The sequence below is a fragment of the Nycticebus coucang genome, chromosome 15 (assembly GCF_027406575.1).
Source record: "Nycticebus coucang isolate mNycCou1 chromosome 15, mNycCou1.pri, whole genome shotgun sequence".
NCBI classification, from domain to species: Eukaryota; Metazoa; Chordata; class Mammalia; order Primates; family Lorisidae; genus Nycticebus; species Nycticebus coucang.
Genome location: NC_069794.1, coordinates 96,663,107 through 96,683,593, shown reverse-complemented (window position 1 = coordinate 96,683,593; position 20,487 = coordinate 96,663,107). Strand labels below are relative to the sequence as shown.

Below are 20,487 nucleotides of genomic sequence, written 5' to 3'. Positions count from 1 at the left end.
CATTTGAAGTAATAGGCTTATTTTGTTCATTTTCAAGAACACACCGGCCAGGCCCCTAAGTCTGAAGAGCCAGTCTGTCATGGGTTCTGTCAGGTAAAGAAGACACTGTGGCTCAGTGAGTAGGGCGCCGGCCCCATATGCCGAGGGTGGCGGGTTCAAGCCCAGCCCCAGCCAAACTGCAACAAAAAATAGCCGGGCGTTGTGGCGGGCGCCTGTAGTCCCAGCTGCTTGGGAGGCTGAGACAAGAGAATCGCCTAAGCCCAAGAGTTAGAGGTTGCTGTGAGCCATGTGACGCCACGGCACTCTACCCGAGGGCGGTACAGTGAGACTCTGTCTCTACAAAAAAAAAGAAAAGAAAAGAAAAAGCAGCTGGCTCAGTTTGTAACTCCATCAGATAAGGGCTGTCCTCCAGACATGTGCTGGTGTGTAGCAGAAATACTTTGTATTTCCTATTTTGTGACATGAAATATTAAAAAGACGTGTGCACAAGGATCATGATTTAATAAAATGAATAATTTTTAATGCCTCATCAAGAACATTCTTTTTTTTTTTTGAGAGAGTCTGAAGCTCTCACCCTTGGAGAGCTGTAATGTTATAGCTCACAGCAACCTCCAACTCTTGGGGCTCATGCGATCCTCTTGCCTCAGTTTTTCTATTTTTTTTTTTTGGTTTTTGGCCAGGGCTGGGTTTGAACCCACCACCTCCGGCATATGGGACCGGCGCCCTACCACTTGAGCCACAGGCGCCGCCCAGTTTTTCTATTTTTAATAGACAGGATCTTGCTCTCAGTCAGGCTGGTCTTGAACTCGTGAGCTAAAGCAGTCCACCTGCCAAGAGCAGTGGCTCATCCCTGCACTCGTGCTACATAGTTAATATTTAGTTTACTCATGCATGTACTTTCACACACATACAAAGTAATAAAATAGGGCCTAATAATTTGTAAGCTCATACTTGGCCTCCCAGAGTGCTAGGATTACAGGCATGAACCACCGCACCCTGCCAAGCACATCCTTAAATGGAACTCCCTCCCCCACCCTCACCCCACTTAAAACAGTCGTGGATGTGCGGGGATAAAAACAGTAGTGACTATTGGTCCATTCAGTGCCGCTTACTGCTCTGCTGAGGTGCTAGGAGTGTCTACCCACCATCACTTTTACACCAGTGGCTCAAATTAAACATACTACGAAAGTAGTTTTGACCTCACAGATGTGCTGAAAGAAGGAATTTCAGGTTTCTGCTCATCACACTGTTGAGAATTGATGCTCAAGATGGCTCTGACTGCTATTCTCGTGGTTTAACAACACTAAGGAAACCTCTTAATTCTGTAAGCGTGAATTGCAGCTCTCATCTTGTCTTTGCCTAATTTAAAAAACTGTAATCTTTTGAAATAGAAAAATATGCCAATTCCTAATAAAAATCTGCATGAGTACATGTTGGATTTATATTTTTGTGCTTCTTTCTTTTAAACAACATCCCATTTTATATTTGTAGGCCCAGAGTAAAGAGCCCATTCTATTACAGACACTGAATAGCTTTGTTCCTGGCAGCTAGTAGTCAGCTCTGTTTTAAAACAATCTGTTGGAGCTGCTGGCTCAACTTGCACTTGTCCTAGTCCTAACCCTGTGTCAGCCACGCTGCTGCTGAGAAGCCCACACAGAGGCCTTGTGTGCAGGGTGCCCTGCTATTAAGGGGTTTGTTCTAGTGCTAGTGGATTAAACCTGGGTTGGTGTGCATTCTCTTCCCAAATTGTCACTTATTTCCTTGGTTTTGCTTGTTATTTTAGTGGTGAAAGATCATTTTAACGTGAAGATGGTTTCTTCTAATTATTATATAGTTCTAGTGGAGGGAATTATTGGCGTAAAATAAAATTTTTTTTCCTCTTTGGTAGGATGTGATGGAGCTGCTTGAAGAAGATCTCACTTGCCCAATTTGCTGCAGTCTGTTTGATGATCCCCGAGTTTTGCCTTGCTCCCACAACTTCTGCAAAAAATGTTTAGAGGGTATCTTCGAGGGGAATGTGCGGAATTCATTGTGGAGACCATCTGCATTCAAGTGCCCCACATGCCGTAAGGAAACTTCGGCCACTGGAGTTAATAGCCTGCAGGTCAATTACTCCTTGAAGGGCATTGTGGAAAAGTATAACAAGATCAAGGTCTCTCCCAAAATGCCAGTATGCAAAGGACACTTGGGGCAGCCTCTGAACATTTTCTGCCTGACTGATATGCAGCTGATTTGTGGGGTCTGTGCTACTTGTGGCGACCACACCAAGCATGTCTTCTGTTCTATTGAGGATGCCTACGCTCAGGAGAGGGATGCCTTCGAGTCCCTCTTCCAGAGCTTTGACACCTGGCGTCGAGGAGATGCCCTTTCTCGCTTGGATACTTTGGAAACTAGCAAGAGGAAGTCCCTACAGTTACTGACTAAAGATTCAGATAAAGTGAAGGAGTTTTTTGAGAAGTTACAACACACCCTGGATCAAAAGAAGAATGAAATCCTCTCTGACTTTGAGACCATGAAACTTGCAGTTATGCAGGCATATGACCCAGAAATCAACAAACTCAACACTATCTTGCAGGAACAACGGATGGCCTTTAATATTGCTGAGGCTTTCAAAGATGTGTCGGAACCTATCATATTTCTGCAACAGATGCAGGAGTTCAGAGAGAAAATCAAAGTAATCAAGGAAACTCCTTTACCTCCATCTAATTTGCCCGTAAGCCCTGTAATGAAGAACTTTGATACGAGTCAGTGGGAGGACATTAAACTAGTAGATGTGGATAAACTTTCTTTGCCTCAAGACTCTGGCACATTCATTAGTAAAATTCCCTGGAGCGTTTCCCAGTCATTTGTGGGGGTCCTTCTCTTTGGCCTTGTCACTTTCTTTGGTCCTACCATATTCCTGGACTGGTCTTTATTTGATGAATTGGCTACTTGGAAAGACTATCTTTCAAACTTCAGCTCCTATCTGATAAAATCGGCCGATTTTGTAGAACAATCAGTTTTTTACTGGGAACAGGTGACAGATGGATTTTTCATTTTCAGTGAAAGATTCAAGAATTTTACTTTGGTGGTGCTGAACAATGTGGCAGAATTTGTGTGCAAATATAAACTATTATAATCTTACAACTATGCAGTTCTTTGTCTTTTGTTAGGGATTGTTAGAGACCAGTGTAGTAAATCAGATTTGGTCAAGATTCCAGTCATGTGTTTTCCTCCAAAACTAATGTCCATATGTGTTGTTAAAATTAGGTAGTTTGTAAAGATAAAAATGAAACTCAGTAGTATTGTCCTGAACCCTCTTTTCCTTTTTAAAGAATGCTTCTTGAAATTATTATCTTCTTCCTTGTATTGCTCATGATAAAATGGAGGTGAGAGACCGTACGAGCTGGCACTGCAGTGAAGAGGTGGGTAGTCCCAGCAGTGACTGTCCCTCAAGCTTGCTTAAAGGCTACTCTTGTAAAGGGACTGGTTTTGACAGTGAACATTCTTTTGAGAAGGAGAGCTACTTTGAAGATACAGGGGGATTTACAAGTTTTTCTATAGAAGTTTGAGTCCTTCATCAGCAAAATGTAAATTTTACATAAACAGAAACTGGTAATTTTCTTTTGGTAAGTTTACAATTTTAAGAGGCTGGAGATTTTAGCCTGGCCCTTTTCTCCTTTGCTTTTTAAAAAATTTTTTATCAAAAGTGATGAATTACAGAAATACTAGGCAGCCGTGCAAGAAAGGCATAGGTTAAAAAAGAAATTAACACCTGGCAGAAGCAGGAAATAGGACGGCTACCCTTGTTTGGCAGCGAGTGTTGTGCTGTTCCACAGTATCACGGCAGCTGTGCCATCGCCCCACTCTACTCAGAGAATCCTAAGTGTAGTAAGACTTAAACAACAGATGAAACAATCTGTAGGCCATTATAAAGTACAGAGTAATCAGCTGGATACTAACCTCCCACAATAAAAACACTTCATTTTCTCACCTTGCCTAGAATTCACATGAAAACAAAGAAGTAACTTTATCTCACAACTACTCTTTAGTTTGCCGTATCTGTGTCAGGAAATGAGACTTGAAAGGTGAAGTAGACTTTGGTTGTGAAGTGGGGACAAGGATAAAGATGACAACTTAATTTGAAGTACAGAAGAAATCATTATCGTCTAGCTGTGAGAACAGTCAAATAAGATAAAGCTTGCCAGGCTGGGGTAATGGCTGCCTCATTCCTACCAGATAACTCATGATTTGGCCACTAAATTACTAAGAGGATCATGAGAATTTAAGACGTTTGTCTGTAAAATCTTAACTCTGCTGTGAAGGCTCATCGTAGCTGAGAGGGTCTTTGGAAGGGGAGTGGTTTTCTGCTCCCAATCGTTATAAAATACAGATTTATATCTGGTTTTTATGAAGTTTTTTATGAAATACAGACAAGAGATCTATTTGATGTCTATCCTCAGACGCACTGGCAGTTTTCCTGAAACTATTTGGTTCTTCACCCGTGCGTGCTCCAAGTTCCCAAGCAACTCAGCCTTGCAAACACAGCTAAGGACACACTGTTTGCCTTGTAGAAGTTACCTGGGAATCTAAGTCTATAGTTTTGTTACTCTTCCCTCCTCTATATGGTCTGATCATATGTAACTAGCAACATTTGTGGTTACAAGTTGATTTACAAGTTCTTTGTCAGTCTGGTTGATGGGAGCCTCTAGTTTGAAGCTAGGGAAGATGGGAGTGGTCAAGAACTGGTTACTTTGAATGTGGGAGGGAAGATTTTCACAACCAGGTTCGCTCCCCTAAAGACAGCAGAGACCAAGAATGCAGGATGGGTGATGGCCATATTTTTGTGAGCCGAGACAGTGTTTTATTTAGTTTCATCTCTGATTTTTTGAGAACTCACCAGCTTTTATTACCTAATAACTTTTCAGACTATCGCAGGCTTCTGAGAGAGGCTCTTTTCTATCAACCTGACTCTGGCACAGCCATGGCCTGCTCTTGTGGAGGTGCGTGTCCAGGGCTGGAACACTAAAGCTTTTTTCACGGTTTTTGGCTCTTGCAGCAAAACAATTGAGATGCTAACTGGGAGGATTACAGTGTTTACAGAGCACCCTTTAGCACCAGCTTAGAATAGGAACTCTTTTCTCAGACAACTTTACTTCAGCTGCCTCCACAAAGACCTTCTTCCCATGACCTGGTTTTCCAGTGCGGCTCTGACAGCACCACTGATAACCACACTGGAGTCAGGTAATTTTGTACTTTGAACTCTCTCTCTTCTACACCATTTCCTGAAGTTTTCCTTCTAAACTGAACTTTCTTGGAAAAATGATTATTCAAAATTGTTTTGGGATAACCAGTGGAGTTGGGTAGAATAACCAAATAATTATTTTCCAAACTGGGATACTCCTCAGAGTGAAAGAGATTATTGTTATGTGTATTATGTGGACCAACAGGAATAAATCAAGATTGCAGAGGTAAAACGAAGACAAGGGTCATTCAAATTGTAGGAGGAAATAATTTTATAGATTATGTTCCATTGCTAATAAATTTGACTTCTAAGAACTGCATTATTTTAAAGATATTCTTTTAGTAACTTGAACATAGTAAAGGTTTGCTCAGTGGCTTCTGATCTCCTTACACCTTGTGTGTTTGCTCTTTCAGTCCTTGTGATTTGACTACTGATTTTTCTTCATGCAGCTTTATTTTTAAACACTCCTAAAGGCAGATGTATCTCATGGCAAATTTGGTATTGTTACTTCCTTGGCTCCTAACACAACTCACAATATTGGGGCAGGCTGTCAAAATGTTAAAGACGGTTGCTCCTGAGTCCATCATTCACTTTCTACCTCTGTTCTTGTAGCACCCTACGGCTGATTTCCACTCTGCTGTCGCAGACTTTTTTTATCCCCCTTAAAAGTGTCTTAATGCTATTCTACTGTTATTTTACTTACTGTGAAAACTGGCTTTAATTTTTGAGAGGGGGGAAAAAAGCCTACATGTGCTCTTTATTGATAGCGTTTAAAATAAAATATACTTTTTTTGGTTAAGGCAGATAGACAAACTTCAGGATACTTTTTAACTTAAGCAGCAGTCACCAGGAAGGACGCCAGCATCTGCCTCCCTGCTTACCAACTGCAGATGACTGGGCAGTGTGATAGTAGGACAGTTCTTAAGTCTTTACTCTTCCTAAATGCCTGTCCTTCCAAAGAGGCTGACGTGCCATATTGGGAAAAGAGGCAGTCAAATTAATAGGGTGATTGTTAAGAAAATCTAAAGACCTTATCTTTGTCTCAAACACTGTTTTAAGGTACCTCTGTGCACAATTTATTTTCACTGGTGGGATACTTAAACAGAAGGGAAAATGATCAATTGTTTAGCTTCTAAAATTTGATTAATTGTGACCTCTTGGGGATCATTCTTCAAACAGTTAGAAAACTGAGGAAATTTGGTGTTGTTATCAAGAGGAAACATAAGAGGTAAAAAGATGTGCTGGAAATACTATTAATAAATATGTCTTAAAAAACCATGCATTTGGAGAATGTTATTATAATCTTGAAAAAAATCAGAAACAAAAATTGAGATATTCCTCTGTATACATAGCCCCCCCCGTCTTTTTTTTTTTTTTTTTTTTTGTAGAGACAGACTCTCACTTTACCACCCTCAGTAGCGTGCCATGGTGTCACAGCTCACAGCAACCTCCAGCTCTCGGGCTTACGAGATTCTCTTGCCTCCGCCTCCCGAGCAGCTGGACTACAGGCACCCGCCACAACGCCTGGCCATTTCTTTGTTGCGATTTGGCCAGGCACGGGCCTGAACCCGCCACTCTTGGTATCTGGGGCCGGCGCCCTACCCACTGAGCCACAGGGGCCGTCCAGCCTCCATCTTTTTAATTGCTTCTTAAACATTTAAACAGCACAAAAATTTTTCTTCATCTTAACGTGAGTAAAGTATTTAAACTTCCACCATAGATAATTCCAAAAACAACTATTTTTAAAATGAACTTTGTGTGTGTATGTCACCAACTGGTATTCTTTTCAGTTGTTTGACGTTCAGAAGGTTTCTATCCCATGTGTTTGTGATTTTTTTATATAGTGCCAATTTGAAAGTAGAGATTAATTAGAATAAAGTGACATTATGGAGCTCTCTGGTGACTGGGATGAAAACTCCAGCCTTAAAATGCACACATAACTGCCCCAAAGTGAAAACCCCTATGTATATTAGCCCCCCACCACGGTACAATGAAAGCCTGGGTAGAGGACAGAGAGGAGTCGCAGTCCCTGAAATCTAAATGCTGGTCCAGACCAGGGAAATAGGAAAGCCCAGCCCGATGACTCTGAAGTCTGATGCCTGCAGTGTATGCGAAGGTGCTACAGCAGAAGGAACAAGGAAAGAAACTATAGGACTGATCAGAAATACCTCTGTGCCTTGATTTTGTAGAAAAGTGATGTAAAGTTGAATGTGCAAAGTGAAAATGTATGATAGAGAGCACCTGGGACAGTGAGGGCTGCAGCAAAAGAAATGTGCTCAAAAGAAGTAGTGAAGACGGAGCGCTCCATAGTCAGTGTAACCCCTAGAGCCAGTCTTGCAAATTAATATGGGCTCCTGCAGAAACAAGCTAATGTCAAGAGCCCAAATTAAAATATACATGGAGTCTGTGGCTCAAGGACTAGGGCGCCGGTCCCATATGCCAGAGGTGGTGGGTTCAAACCCAGCCTCGGCCAAAAAAACCAAAAAAAAAAAAATATATATATATATACATGGAGTCTCAAAGGGGGAAATGAGAAAGGATACCCGGAAGGGTGAGGTCTAGAACAGAGGTCTTGTCAAGGAGAACCCAAGGATACACCTGCAGCCCTCCACCCCCACCCCCCATGGTGACTCGGCTTAGGAATTTGTAGACTTCCTGGAACTTTCCTCTTCTGTGAAATCCTGTAGTTCTATGGGGGCTGGAACAGCTTCTCCAGCTTGATTCAAACTGACCAATGAGAAAGGTACCTGTGGGCTGGAACTTTTTGACTGGGGATAAAAAGGGGAAGACCCAGTGAGTTGGGGAGTGTGGCCATTTTGAATTCTTCTAAGCCCTTTGCTCCAGCAGCTGAAATAAAGCCCTACCTCTTATTAAAAAAAAAAAAAAGTCCACAACTGCCCAATTAGCAATCCTTTTTCTTTTTTACATTCCCTGATCTTCATCTGTTTATTCAGATGTTTTTGGAAGGTGGAGAGCACAGAAGTAAGCCTGAAAGACTGCTCACAGTGCAGTGTGTCCTTCAGCCTACTCAGCGTCTCACACCCGTATGTTTCACCACTCTGTTAAGTTTTATTATCTCTCAAATTCATAGTGCTAGAAATATTAAGCTTGTATCTTGTAGATGGCCATTCATGTGATAACCACATTATCTAGCTCAAGTTATGGTCACAGGTCTCTTTGGTAGCCTTTATTCTATCTGACTTCTCCTTTTTAAACTGGCTCAAATGGAAAATAGTTGCCTTTATATTTTTAAAATAAGTTTAGATTTTCTATTTCTCATTGGTTTTTTGTATTCCATCCTTGTGCCTTCAAATCTATTATTTTTCAGTTTGGCCTCATGGAATCAAGTACTTTAATTAGCTCAGTATTTCTTTTAAGTGCATTTTACTTCTTAGCATCTACTAATTACATATACATGCTACTTGTAATCTTAATTCTTTTATAAGTTGTTCTGTAACCATTTTTCTCTTTGTCAAATATTTCTAGGCTATGCAATCAAAATCTGGGACTTGGGGGCAGATAGAATGATTTTCTTACGTTAAAAATTTGCTGTAACAAACAGTATTTTTTTTAGATGTGCTTTGCAGTTTGCTATTTCTTAGATCTTACTATTAAATTTTCTTTGCCTAGAATGAGTTTCTAAATGTGAGCGACAATTAACTACTCTATTTCAGTCACAATTACTAAAATGAGGTTAGGGATGTCTCCAAGCATTTTTTTTTTTTTAATTGAGGCAGAGTCTCATTCTGTTGCCCTCAGTAGAGTGCCATGATGTCATAGCTCATAGCAACCTCCCAACTCTTGGGCTCCAGGGATTCTCTTGCCTCAGCCTCCCAAGTAGCTGGAACTATAGGCGCCCACCACAACACCTCGCCTGGGCCAAGTTCGAACCCTCCAGCCCTGGAGCATGTGGCCAGCACCCTAACCACTGAGCTACAAGCGCCCCTCCAAGCATCTTTTTATCCCATAAAACTACAGATAGTTTAGGTTTCTGACTGGAACTAGTCTAAGTTATCCTTTTCTTCACATTTCATAAATGGTAAGAGACACAAAGAGATAAAAAAACATTCTTGATGGCAGAAAGGGAGTTATATGTATGCAGAAGTGTTATGTTGCCATTATTAAAACTGACGTATAGCAATCCAAAAAGTTCAGGTATTACGTTTCTTGACTTATGTGTATTGGTTTTGTAGAGCAGCCCAGGGAATAAAAGATTTTGCTGTTTCCATTTCAGAGGCTTTTTAACCCCAAGTTTTACTCTTTGACAATGGACAGCTACAGAGTAAAAGATGACAATAAAATCTTGACATTTTATGTCTGTAGAATTTCACATATAAAATGGATTGGTAGGAGTAAGTCACAAAAGGCAATTCATATCAATTCTTAATAATTGGTAAAATTAGATTGGGGAGAAAATTTCTAAATGTACAGTTTCCTTAAAAACAATCGATTAAATTGATAAATTGAGTAAAAGCAAATTCAGAATAAAAATTGGGAATAAATTATACTATATAAAAAATTAAAAGAATTTAATTTTGATCAATTGTTTGGTACAAAAATATTTCAATTAAATTCATCAATGTTGGTTATATTTCTAAATGTGGAATCAAAATGACTTCTTTTTTGTTTTTTTGTTGAGACAGAGTCTCACTGTCATCCTTGGTAGAGTGCTGTGGTGTCACAGCTCACAGCAACCTCAAACTCTTTGCACTTAAGTGATTCTCTTGCCTCAGCCTCCCGAGTAGCTGGGACTATAGACGCCCACCACAATGCCTGGCTAATTTTTGGTTATAGTTGTTGTTTGGGAGGCCTGGGCTGGGTTTGAACCCGCCAGCTCTGGTGTATGTGGCTGGTGCCTTGCGGCTGAGCTATAGGCACTGAGCCAATCAAAATGACTTTGGAAAATTTGGGGGTATTTTCAGTACCCAAAATTACAAATTTGGATTTGTAAATGAGGTTTCTAAAAAAAAATAAATGATTGAAAATGATATGATGTTTTTGAAGTTATAAGTCAAATGTATATATGTAGTTTTACCAGTTATTAATGGAATGTTTTATAATTAAATTTCTTTTTGTGTGTTCCAGGTATGTTTCTATAAAACCTGATAACCGAAAATTGGTAATGGAGCAAATGTCCTCAGCTTACTGACACCTTATTAAAAGAAGGCTTTCATTTCATTTCAGCACCAGAACAACATCTGCTGAAGACAAAACTGAACGCTATAGCTTTGAAAGGATAAAAAGCCCTGAAGCACTCACCATGAACAAAACACCACAATCAGAGACCACTACAGAACAGCCTCAGAGAAAGAAAAGAAGTTGTCTGTTCTCTTTTAGGGAAATTGCCATTTTCTTGTTTGGAAATTTCATGCTTAGGCCACCCGTGTTAAGTCTGTACTTAGCCTGCCCTTTCGGCTTCATGTCCCACTGGGCACTTCTGGGCAGAAACAGTGCTGAAGCCACGCTGAATGACCTGCTGCTCTCTGGACAACTCCACGTGCTTGGTCCCTGCACATGCCCCTGACACCTTTCCCTTGCTCTTCTTCATCAGCACTTGTGCAGCTTCCATAAACAGGCTCTGGAATTAGCTATATGGCTGAGGCAAGTCATTTAACTGTGCTTCAACTTCTTCCTTCATCAAATGAAGATAATAAGACAGCTCTTCATAGGCTATATGAGGATTACAGGAGACAAGTCCTTGGTGCAGTGCCTGGAACACAGTGGGCACTCAGTGACGGAGTGTTGCTGATGCTAATGATGGGGTGACCGTGCCCCACTTCCACTGCACCTCTTCTCCAAGGCACTGCTTGCTTCCTTTCCCAGCAGTATTAATTTCTAGGCATTTCTTCTGTATAGATCTTATACACCATCATAAATTGGTTTTCTTAGTTTTTAACACTACTATGTGTAAATTACTGTGCTACATTCTTGGTGAGAGCAATACCTGTTACTAATAAGTATGTATGTACCTAAATTACACACCTACTTAGACCTCATGGTTCCTCTCGTAGGTGTTGTGTCATTCTAAACGTTAGAACAAACAGAAGAGCAATGACTAAATCAAAGAGCACCAAGTGTTTTGTACACAGCAGGGTCAAATGCTGCTGAATAGACGCAGCTAACCACTATTTTTAAAATTACTATTAATTTCTTAAAACACATCTGTTAAACATCTGTTGGACAGTATACTAAAGTTTCAGGATTAAAAAGAAAGACAAAAATCTTTATTCTCCAGGAGCTTACATTCAAATGCCAAAATGCACTATCATAACAGCAAAAGATTAGAAATAAGCTCAAAGTTCCTTAATACCAAATGGGTAACCTAAAAGATTGTCAAGAAATGTTACAAGTGTGTGTGTGTGAGGAACAAAGTACAGAACATTATCATGTGGGGAGTGGGCTGTGGGCGGCAGGGAACAGCCCCCAGCTGCTGCTTCTCCCTTAACAACACTCTCTTCACTGTCAGAAGTCATGTAGCCCAAGCATGCTTTCCTTGTTACCAACAAGCACAGTGTTTCCTCTTTAAGAATGATCCTACCCTAGGTGTTTAGATTGATGCGACCTTATGAACGGCTGTCTCCCCTGTTCAGGTGCTGGCTGCAGCCTTAGGCTGTGTCAGTCCCCCCAGTGCCACCCTCCCTCTCGCACGTGTGTGTCCTTCATTTCCCACCTCCCCACTCAGGTCAACGCTCCCTCCTCCTGCCGGGTTGTGACAGGTCCCTCTTGTGCTGGTAGGCGACGATATATAGAGTGAAAAATACACATTATGGAAAAGCGTATATATATATACACATACACACATACATGTGTGTACACACAACACACATTTTCTTGTAAATGCATAGAACTGTCAGCAAAGGTGCAGGTCATCTGTGTAGAGGGAACAGGTGAGGGGGTTTAGGTGGAGGAGACTTCATCCGACTATATGGATTAGTACTATGCATTATCTAATTTAAAAAAGAAGGAGGAGCCGTATTTAAATGAAAGCATGTGTGTTAGGGGCACTGTTATGGCAGACTGTGGCTTATTCACTCTCATGCTGACACAAATTTTACTCTACCATCCTTCCTGTGAAACATAGTACTTGAAATTTATAGTAGTTACTTAGAAATTTGTGTATTAGGCTGTGAGCAAGATTGAAACATTTTTTTTTTCTGAGTAATTCAAAAGGTTGTGTATAAAGGTGCAGAATTTCATGGTCAATAATGTTCAGGTTAGCAACTGAAAATGATGGTCCAAATAAAAGAAAAATGACCTAAGAATAAGTTTCTTGTTTATGACAACACTCTTCTATTTACTGCAGAAAAAACAAGATTTTTGAGGCTGAGTCTCACTGTTTCTCCATCTAGAGTGCAGTGGCATCATCAAAGCTCACAGCAACCTCAAACTCCTAGGCTCAAGCAATTCTCCTACCTCAGTTTCCCAAGTAGCTGGGACTACAGGTGCCTACCACCACTCCTGGTTAATTTTTCTATTTTTAAAAGTAGAGATAGGGTCTCACTGTTGCTTAGACTGGTCCTGTACTAATAAGCTCAAATGACCCTCTTGTCTTGGCCTCCCAGAGTGCTAGTATTACAGAGGTAAACAAAACTAGTGTGCCTGGCCAACAACAAACCTGTTTTAAAGTTTTCAGGATGATGTGTTTGGTTTGGTTTCCTTGCTAGCAGTATACTCTAGAGTACAGTATTTAGAAATAAGATGTTCTTTTTAATGAACTAACAGAAATATAGAAACATATATAGCATAATACATTCATTCAACAAATATTTTTGATATTGATGTGCCATCAATATCAAAATACCATTCTCAACACTGGAGATCCTTATGCACAGAACAAAACATCCCTACCCGTTTACACCTTACCACAATACATTTCACGACATAAAATATTCGAATCCTTTCAAATACTGTCAAGTCATGAGTTCACAATATGTGGGTTTTTAGGAGATAGATTACCACAATTTAAAAATATACATTATTTAGTAGAGAAAGGGTATTTTTCAGAATAGGTTGAGTTTCTTTCATAAATTATTTCCGAGATTATCTCATCTGGAGACCCATCTGTCAGTATCATCTCGGTAAGCCTCTTGTGTTCACTCCAAAAGAGAGTAGGACACTGTCACTGGGATGTCAAAACATGCAAAAAGAACTCAGTCGTGTTTTAGAAAAGGAGGCAGACAAATGTAGTCTTGAGTAAATGGGAGTAGGTTAGCTACACCACAGGCAAACTGAAATCTCTTGCCTGCCTTAGGCTAAAAAAAAAACTTCAACATTTTCACATGGTCACCACTTACTCGACTTCTTTTTTTATTTTATTAAGTCTTTTGTACAAAGATCATATATACATTTATGCTAATTTCAGTGTGTTGATTATTTGTACAAATTGGAGTGCTTACATCATACTCATCAGCATAGCCTTCTACTTCATTTACCCAATTATAGCATTAGGACATTTGTGTTCTACACCTGATAGATCCAACTTGTACTTACGATGTGCTCCACAGGTGTGGTCCCCCTACTGACCTTCCCTCCTTCATCTTAGGCTAAAGTTGTGTTTCATTTTTCATATACAAGTGTGAGTTATTCTAAATTGGTTTCACAGTAGTACTGAGTACACTGGATACTTTTTTCCCATTTCTGAGATATACTCAACTTTTTTTTTTTTTTTTTTTGTAGAGACAGAGTTTCACTTTATGGCCCTCGGTAGAGTGCCATGGCATCAACACAGCTCACAGCAACCTCCAACTCCTGGGCTTAAGCAATTCTCCTGCCTCAGCCTCCTGAGTAGCTGGGACTACAGGCGCCTGCCACAACGCCCGGCTATTTTTTGTTGCAGTTCGGCCAGGGCCGGGATTGAACCCGCCACCCTCGGTATATGGGGCCGGCGCCTTACCGACTGAGCCACAGGCGCTGCCCGATATACTCAACTTCTTAACTAGTCAATTTTATTTTAAAGTATAAGAAAATGTCAGAAGCTTGTCTTGGCGAACCACTCTGAAAATCTCGCCCTAACAAGTTATATATACCTATCGATCTGCTGAATACACATAAGTATGAATTACCATGGTGGCCTAGTAACAACTGTGCTGGGGGTCAAGTTCAGTGATGTAGAGACCCTAGACACCTCCATGGTTATACACCCTGTATGTAAAAAAACCCACACATACCCCATTAACATGTACAAATACTATGTATCAATATAAAACAGTCAGAAATCCTTACTCTCCCACTTCTATTATCTTTGTATCAGTTTCCTTGAATCATTCATAGCTTCATTTCTGATAAAGCACTGATGATTTACCTTATAACTGATTAGAAGTTCTCTCTACAAAGACTTTCTAAAAAGAGCTCTAGTGTTGAATTTTACTCTTGGATTTAATATATGTGTGTAAGTAATAATTACAAAGAGTTCTAGTTATGGTAAAGTCAGAATTAATTTGGGCTGCTTTTAAAATTTATTTAAGCTGGACAAGGGAGGCAGAGGCAGGTGGATTGCTTGAGCCCAAGAGTTTGAGGTTGCTGTGAGCTATGATGTCACAGCAGTCAACTCAGAGCAACAAAGTAAGATTCTGTCAAAAAAAAAAGAAAAACAGGAGGGGGGAGCAAAATGGCAGTTGAGTTATAGCTTCTTTGCAACCGGGCAGTGAGATTGGGGAGACAAGACTTTAGGCATCTCTATCTTGTGGGCTATGCCCAGAAACATCCCTTTGGGGACACAGAGAGACAGCGAGAGACTTGTGGATTGACGGAGGACAAAAGCAGTGGATAACTGCCAAGTGGATGTGCGCCTCCAGTCTGAGGCCATTGCTGCCACTGCTGTAACTAACAGCAGTGAGATTACAAACAGGGAAGGCCTTCCCTGTGGGCTGTTCTGTTTTGTTTTTGGACTTGGGCACTCGGTTGAACTACCTTGGAAGTACTTGGGCGAGAGTGCAGATAACTTTAAGCATTGTCTAGGACTGAGCAGCTGAGCCAGAAGGGAGCTAATATTGTTTAGCAGTGGGCCGTGTGCAGCCACAGTGGGAGAACTGCCCCTGCAGGCTGAGCGTTCAGGGTTGCAGAGCCAGGCTCCGTCTGGGAGACCTTGGGCGAGTGATCTAGTGACTGAGCAGCCCAAAGGCCGGGACGGAGATGCTGGGGAAGAGCAGCGATTTCAGTGTTTGGCAGTAGCAGGGTTGCGCATTGAAACCCTGGTCCACAGGGGCATAGAGTGAGACCAGTTTTGGCACACTGGATAAGTGGGCAGTCACTTCAGGAGAGATCCCAGCAACAAGTCCTTTCCTGGGAAAACTATCGCTTAGCCAAAGTTAATGGTTTAAAGTTCCTTTTAAGCAGGATGAGGAGAGATTTAGGCTCTCAACCCTGCACGGTTTGAGAAATCAGTAGAGGCTTCCAGTCTCCATCTCATACAGCTGTATCAGCATCGTGATTAACATCTCATAACCCAGAAGATCACCTGTAGCCCAGACAATATTCAGCAATATATATATATGGCTTTTTTTTCTTTAAAATTTTCCCTCTAGATATTTTTTCTTTTCTTTCTTCAATTTTCTAGTTTAAATAAAATCTTCCATTGTTGCCTTCTTTAATAATAACTTCATTTTTGCTAGTGTTTCTGCCCCTATTTTTTTTCCCCCAGTTTTATCCTGTAAGGGTTTCTGTTTGATTTATAATATTTTTGTTTTTCCTCTATACTTGGTGGACGTGGGGTACTGTGTCTGAACAGGCTGGCAAAGAGCTGCTGACCTCAAGGGAACCACCCAACCTGGCACCCCCAGAGGTTGGGGGTTTTTAAGTTTGCGTCCAAGTACCCTCCTGTACACCTATATTGCTCCTGTCTCCCTCTTTCTGTGCCTCTCCTCTTTTTGTTAATATTTCCTTTTACTCACCCCCTCTCAATTCTCTCCCTCCCCCCTTTTTTGATTTATTTTGTTTCCTTGCTTATTTTTTATTTCTTTGCCTTTATTTTTTTCTTTTTTTCCTCCTTGCACTTCCATCTTCTCATCTTTTTGGTCCAAAGGACTCATCAAAACCTTAGCCCATAGGCATGGTAACTTAAAGAGCAAAAGGAAGTGAAAGGAAAATCAGGGCAAGAAAACAGATAAAAGAAAACACTCATGAGGAAGAATTAGCAGAAAAATCCCAGCAACATAATAAACCAGTCCAGAGCAACCCCCACAAGGGATCAGGAGGTAGCTACTGCAGAGGATTCCATCTATAAAGAAATGTTAGAAATGACAGAATGGGAATTTAAAATACAGATGATGAAAACAATGAAGGAAATTGCTGAGAAAATGGAAAATAACCAAAAGGAAATGCAAAAATAGAATCAAATAAGAGACAAATGATATGAAGAATATAGAAAGGATATAGCAGAGCTGAAGGAAATGAAGTAGTCAATTAGAGAACTTAAAGATGCAATAGAAATTATCAACAGATTAGACCATGCAGAAGAATCTCAGAGGAAGAGGATAAAGCTCTTGAGATAACTCAGATAGCTAAAGAGACAGAAAAGAAGAGACAGAAAGAAGAATGTTAAATGACAGAATTATGGGACTTTACGAAGCATTCAAAGATACGAGTTATAGGAATCCCAGAAGGGGAAGAAGAATGCCCCAGGGGAATGTAAGCCATATTAGAGAATGTTATAAATGGAAACTTCCCAAATACCACATGGATTTCTGACACACTCCTTTCAGAGGGACATGGGACCCCAGTTCGCCTCAACTCTAACAGAGCTTCTGCAAGACACACTGAGATGAACCTGTCCAAAGGCAAGACAAAAGAAAAGATTCTTCAAGCTGCCAGGAGTAAGAGCCAGTTGACCTACAGGGGCAAATCCATCAGGGTGACTGCAGACTTTTCAAATGAAACTTTAAACCCAGAAGACAACGGTCATCTACCTTTAATCTACTTAAACAGAACAATTTCCAGCCCAGAATTCTGTATCTGGCTAAGCTAAGCTTTAAAATTGACGGAGAAATCAAATCTTTTACTGATATGCAAATTAAGGAAATTTGCCACAACAAGACCAGCTCTACAGGAAATACTTTAACCTGTTCTACACACTGACCACCACAACGGACCACCAGCAAAGTGAGAACTCAGAAATTAAAGGACAGAACCTAGCTTCCACAATGATGCAAAAAATAAAACTAAGCAATGGACCTTCACAAAATAAGATGAATAGAATATTACCACACTTATCAATTATCTCAATAAAATGTTAACGGCTCGAATTCATCACTGAAGAGGCAGAAATGGGATGATTAGATTAAAAAACACAAGCCATCTATTTGCTGTCTGCAAGAAACACATCTAGCTTCAAAAGACAAATGAAAAACTCAAGAGTTAAAGGTTGGAAGACCATTTTTTAGGCAAACAAAATTCAGAAGAAAACAGGGGTTGCAATCTTATTTTCAGATACTAATATCAAAAAAACAAAGATGGTCACTTTATATTGGTCAAGGAAAAAAATACAAAAAGACATTTCAATTCTAAATATTTATGTATCCAGTGTAAATGCTCCCAAAGTCTTGAAACAGACTGTACTCAGTCTGAGCAATATGATATCCTATGCCACCATAATAACAGGGGACTTTAACACTCCTCTTACTGAGCTGGACAGATCCTCTAAACAGAAATTAAACAAAGATATAAGGGACTTAAATGAGACCCTAGAACAACTGTGCTTGATAGACGTAGAACACTTTATCCCAAAGATAAAGAATACACGTTCTTCTCATCGTGTCACGTAACATTCTCCAAAATTGATCATATCCTAGTATATAAAACAAACCTCAGCAAAATCAAAAGAATTGAAATTTCACCTTGTATCTTCTCAGACCACAAGGCACTAAAGGTGGAACTCAACTCCAACAAAAACGTTCAACCCCACACAAAGACATGTAAATTAAACACCCTTATGCTGAATGACAGTTGGGTGCAGGAAGAAATGAAAGATGAACTCATTAACTTCCTCGACATAACAACAATGAAGACACAAGCTACCAAAACCTGTGGGATGCAGCAAAAGCATTTCTGAGAGGAAAATTTATCACTTTAGATGCCTACATTTGAAAAACAGAAAGCGCATCAACAAACTCACAAGCCATCTTAAGGAATTGGAAAAAGAAGAACAATCAAAGCCTAAACCCCAGCAGAACAAAAGAAATCTCCAAAATTAAATCAGAGATTAATGAAATTGAAAACAAAAAAAATCATTCAGAAAATTAACAAAAGAAGGAGTTGGTTTATTGAGAAAATAAATAAAATAGATAAACCATTGGCCAGACTAACTAAAATTACAAAAGTAAAAGCTCTAGTAACCTCAATCAGAAATGATAAAGGGGAAATAACAACAGATGCCACAGAGATAAAAGAGATTATCTCTGAATACTACCAGAAACTCTATGCCCAGAAATTTGACAATGTGAAGGAAATGGATCAATATTTGGAATCACACCCTCTCCCTAGACTTAGCCAGGAAGAAATAGAGCTCCTGAACAGACCAATTTCAAGCACTGAGATCAAAGAAACAATAAAACAATCTCCAACAGAAAAATTCCCTGGTCCAGATGGCTTTACACCAGAATTGCATCAAACCTTCAAAGAAGACCTTATTCCTATGCTGCAGAAATTATTCAAGAAAAATCGAGGAGGAAAGAATCTTCCCCAACACGTTCTTTTTTTTTTTTTTTGTAGAGACAGAGTCTCACTTTATGGCCCTCGGTAGAGTGCCGTGGCCTCACACAGCTCACAGCAACCTCAACTCTGGGCTTAAGCGATTCTCTTGCCTCAGCCTCCCGAGTAGCTGGGACTACAGGCACCCGCCACAATGCCCGGCTATTTTTTGGTTGCAGTTTGGCCGGGGCCGGGTTTGAACCCGCCACCCTCGGTATATGGGGCCGGCGCCTTACCGACTGAGCCACAGGCGCCACCCCCAACACGTTCTTTGAAGCAAACATCACCCTGATACCAAACCCAGGAAAAGAACCAACTAAAAAGGAGAACTTCTGACCAATTTCACTCATGAATATAGATGCAAAAATTCTGAACACAATCCTAGCCAATATATTACAGCTTATCATCAAAAGTTATACATCATGATCAAGTAGGTTTCATCCCAGGGATGCAAGGCTGGTTTAACATATGCAAGTCCATAAACGTTATCCACCATATCAACAGAAGCAACAGAAGCAAAAACAAAGACCATATGATCCTCTCAATAGATGCAGAAAACACATTTGATAAAATCCAGCATCCTTTTCTAATTAGAACACTGAAGAGTATAGGCAACGTGGCACATTTCTTAGACTGATCAAAGCTACCTATGACAAACTCACAGCTAATATTTTACTGAATGGAGTAAAACTGAAAGCTTTTCCCCTTAGAACTGGAACCAGACAAGGTTGTCCTCTGTCGCCATTACTATTCAACATAGTGCTGGAAGTTCTAGCCAATACAATTAGGCAAGACAAGGAAATAAAGGGCATCCAAATGGGAGCAGAGGAGGTCAAACTCTCCCTCTTTGCTGATGACATGATCTTATACTTAGAGAACCAAATACTCAACCACAAGACTCCTAGAAGTCATCAAAAAATACAGTAATGTCTCAGGATATAAAATCAATGTCCACAAGTCAGTAGCCTTTGTATACACCAATAACAGCCAAGATGAGAGGCTAATTAAGGACACAACTCCCTTCACCATAGTTTGAAAGAAAATGAAATACCTAGGAATATACCTAACCAAGGAGGTGAAGGACCTCTATAAAGAAAATTATAAAACCCTAAAAAAGTAAATAGCAGAGGATATTAACAAATGTAAGAACATACCATGCTCATGGCTGGGAAGATCAACATTGTTAAAATGTCTGTATTTTCCAAAGCAATCTACCGATTCAATGCCATCCGTATTAAAATACCAACATCGCACTTTCAAGACTTGGAAAAAATGATTCTGCATTTTGTATGGAACCAGAAAAAACCCCGTATAGCTAAGGCAGTTCTTAGTAATAAAAATAAAGCTGGGGGCATCACCATACCAGATTTTAGGCTGTACTACAAAGCCATAATGGTCAAGACAGCATGGTACTGGCACAAAAATAGAGACGTACACATTTGGAATTGAATAGAAAACCAGGAAATGAAAACTAACATCTTACAGCCACCTAATCTTTGATAAACCAAATAAGAACATTCACTGGGGGAAAGACTCCCTATTCAATAAATGGTACTGGAAGAACCAGATATCCACATGTA

At 40.2% G+C, this 20,487-nt stretch overlaps 2 protein-coding genes across 14 annotated transcripts in view; both read left to right on the top strand.

Annotated features, from left to right (window-relative positions):
• The window catches only part of TRIM13 (tripartite motif containing 13), a 69,192-nt gene extending 64,413 nt beyond the window's left edge, over positions 1–4,779 (top strand). For all 13 annotated transcript variants that reach the window (XM_053564071.1, XM_053564076.1, XM_053564083.1 and 10 more), the window contains one exon: positions 1,889–4,779. In XM_053564071.1, coding sequence (XP_053420046.1) covers positions 1,889–3,118 — 1,230 coding nt within the window. In that variant the 3' untranslated portion in view covers positions 3,119–4,779. The remainder of the gene's footprint in view (positions 1–1,888) is intronic.
• On the top strand, positions 3,363–10,748 carry KCNRG (potassium channel regulator). The gene is given in 9 exon segments (XM_053563343.1): positions 3,363–3,368; positions 4,692–4,776; positions 4,779–4,941; positions 4,943–5,118; positions 5,121–5,223; positions 10,310–10,341; positions 10,344–10,367; positions 10,370–10,404; positions 10,407–10,748. Coding segments are annotated over 9 exon segments (966 nt in total).
• Positions 10,749–20,487: the final 9,739 nt, after the last annotated feature.